General features: G+C 49.7%; 1 protein-coding gene across 1 annotated transcript in view; it reads right to left on the bottom strand.

Annotated features, from left to right (window-relative positions):
- Positions 1-85: 85 nt before the first annotated feature.
- The window catches only part of vosA, a gene marked incomplete at both ends in the record, with an annotated part of 1,944 nt that continues 330 nt past the window's right edge, over positions 86-1,699 (bottom strand). The window contains 8 exons of the mRNA XM_040783558.1: positions 86-346; positions 411-556; positions 623-891; positions 955-1,063; positions 1,120-1,166; positions 1,231-1,315; positions 1,381-1,526; positions 1,592-1,661. Coding sequence (XP_040643504.1) covers positions 86-346; positions 411-556; positions 623-891; positions 955-1,063; positions 1,120-1,166; positions 1,231-1,315; positions 1,381-1,526; positions 1,592-1,661 — 1,133 coding nt within the window. The remainder of the gene's footprint in view (positions 347-410; positions 557-622; positions 892-954; positions 1,064-1,119; positions 1,167-1,230; positions 1,316-1,380; positions 1,527-1,591; positions 1,662-1,699) is intronic.

Genomic DNA, 1,699 nt, shown 5'->3' with positions numbered 1-1,699 from the left:
AAAAAAAAAAAAAAAAAAAAAAAAAAAAAAAAGAAAGAAAAAGCATAGCAAAAGAACGTTCCCTATGCCATTATTGGCCGCATTCTCATCGGGGCGTTCCATTGGATGAACCAGGAGGTTCAAAGCCTGTTGCACCTGGCACAGCACTATACCGTTCTTCATTTGTAGCAATGGGCTGTTGTGAGGGAAGAATAGGGGTGGTTCCATGGGGCGGTTGCTCAAAGTACCCTCGTGCAGCCCCACCGTTCGTGGTTTGAGGAAGGCGGCTCAATGGAGGTAAGGTGTTTGGTTGATACTGTGGTCGAGCATAACTCTGAGGCAGTATTGCTGCCGTGGGATCTGCGGTCTGATCAAGAGTTAGCTGTCTTCGACCTCCAAGAGCTCACTAGACATTTGTAGAAGGTCCATACCGGTGTGCCTGGCTGCATTCCCAAAGATTGCATAGTAGCTTGATGACTAGACCGGTCCGGCAACGTGGGAACTTGTGCAGATGGGAGACCATATGCGTCGGTAAAAGCAGGGTAAGAAGGTTGCACATATCTGGAACCAGGTCTCACTCCCAGCATAGATTCCTCTGGAGAGCCGTATGGTGACGGAGTTATAGCAGCAGGCCCCCCTTGACGAAAATCTGTTACTCCTGGGTTGTAGCTCTGTAGGATCGGCGTTTGATATGCTCCCGGCTGATTCGGGTACATGGTTGCAGTCTGCGGATACGTGCCATAGTCAATCGAAGAAGTACGCTGACGCTTGGCCGGTGCCGGCTGCATGTACGAGTAATCTCGACTTGGATAGCCGGCAAATGCATTCCCTGGCATTGAAATAGACGAGCGATCAGGTGAGCGAGGAGGGAGAGGCTGGGGATACTCCTCAGGTCGTGGAACTGGCCGTTTCCTGGTCACGCAATCAGCGCTGGTTTTTCTTATACATTGATTGTCCTTCCCAGCTTTCACTTACATGAGCGCTCGGGGTTCTTTGCGTATTCTTAACTTCACACCCTGGTCTGCGAAAGACCTAGACAAGAATGTCGACTCTCCCATACCCGGGAAGCTCTTGGGTGGTGATACTGTCAATCGTCAGTATCTTGGGACTGCTTCATTCCCAGGGTCATCATCATTTTACCAGTAAAACGATCTGAAACGATGTACTTCAAGCAGGCCACATTTTCCCTGGTGCAAATCCATGTCAGCGCTTGTCTTGCCTTAATTCTGCTTCCACTAAGACTTCACTCACTTCCGCATTTCGAACAAAGTAAATTTGAGACGGAAATCTCCCTCGAGCTTGACAGACAAGTCCCCAAACACGAAAAACCCCCCATCTAAAGTAGCAAACCAGGTCAGCTTTCTAGACCCACTGATGAAAACAGATCACGCGAGCTCTTACCGTTATTGTCCACGTCCTTTAAGCGATGAAGAGAAGAGACCAAGGTTCCTGCTAGTGCAGTCGACGGCGGAACTGGGACCGCTTGATCTTCCGTTGCATCCCACAAGCTACAGCACATAAAATAATAAGGACTTTGCAGGTAGTGCCTAGCCCTCCTAGTCAGTATGAACAAGGCCCTGCTAATAAACGCGGCAAGGTTGGGACCACATACTGTGCAAGGTAAGTGCCCTCCTCTCTCACGCGAAGTTGGACAATCGGTGGAGGATCGACGGGCTTCCGCTCTGCAGCGTTTGTGTCAGTAATTTGCCCTAGGAAGAAA

The sequence above is a fragment of the Aspergillus ruber genome (assembly GCF_000600275.1).
Source record: "Aspergillus ruber CBS 135680 unplaced genomic scaffold scaffold00001, whole genome shotgun sequence".
NCBI lineage: Eukaryota > Fungi > Ascomycota > Eurotiomycetes > Eurotiales > Aspergillaceae > Aspergillus > Aspergillus ruber.
The sequence above is the reverse complement of the archived record's forward strand: the minus strand, read 5'-3'. Positions and strand labels throughout refer to the sequence as shown.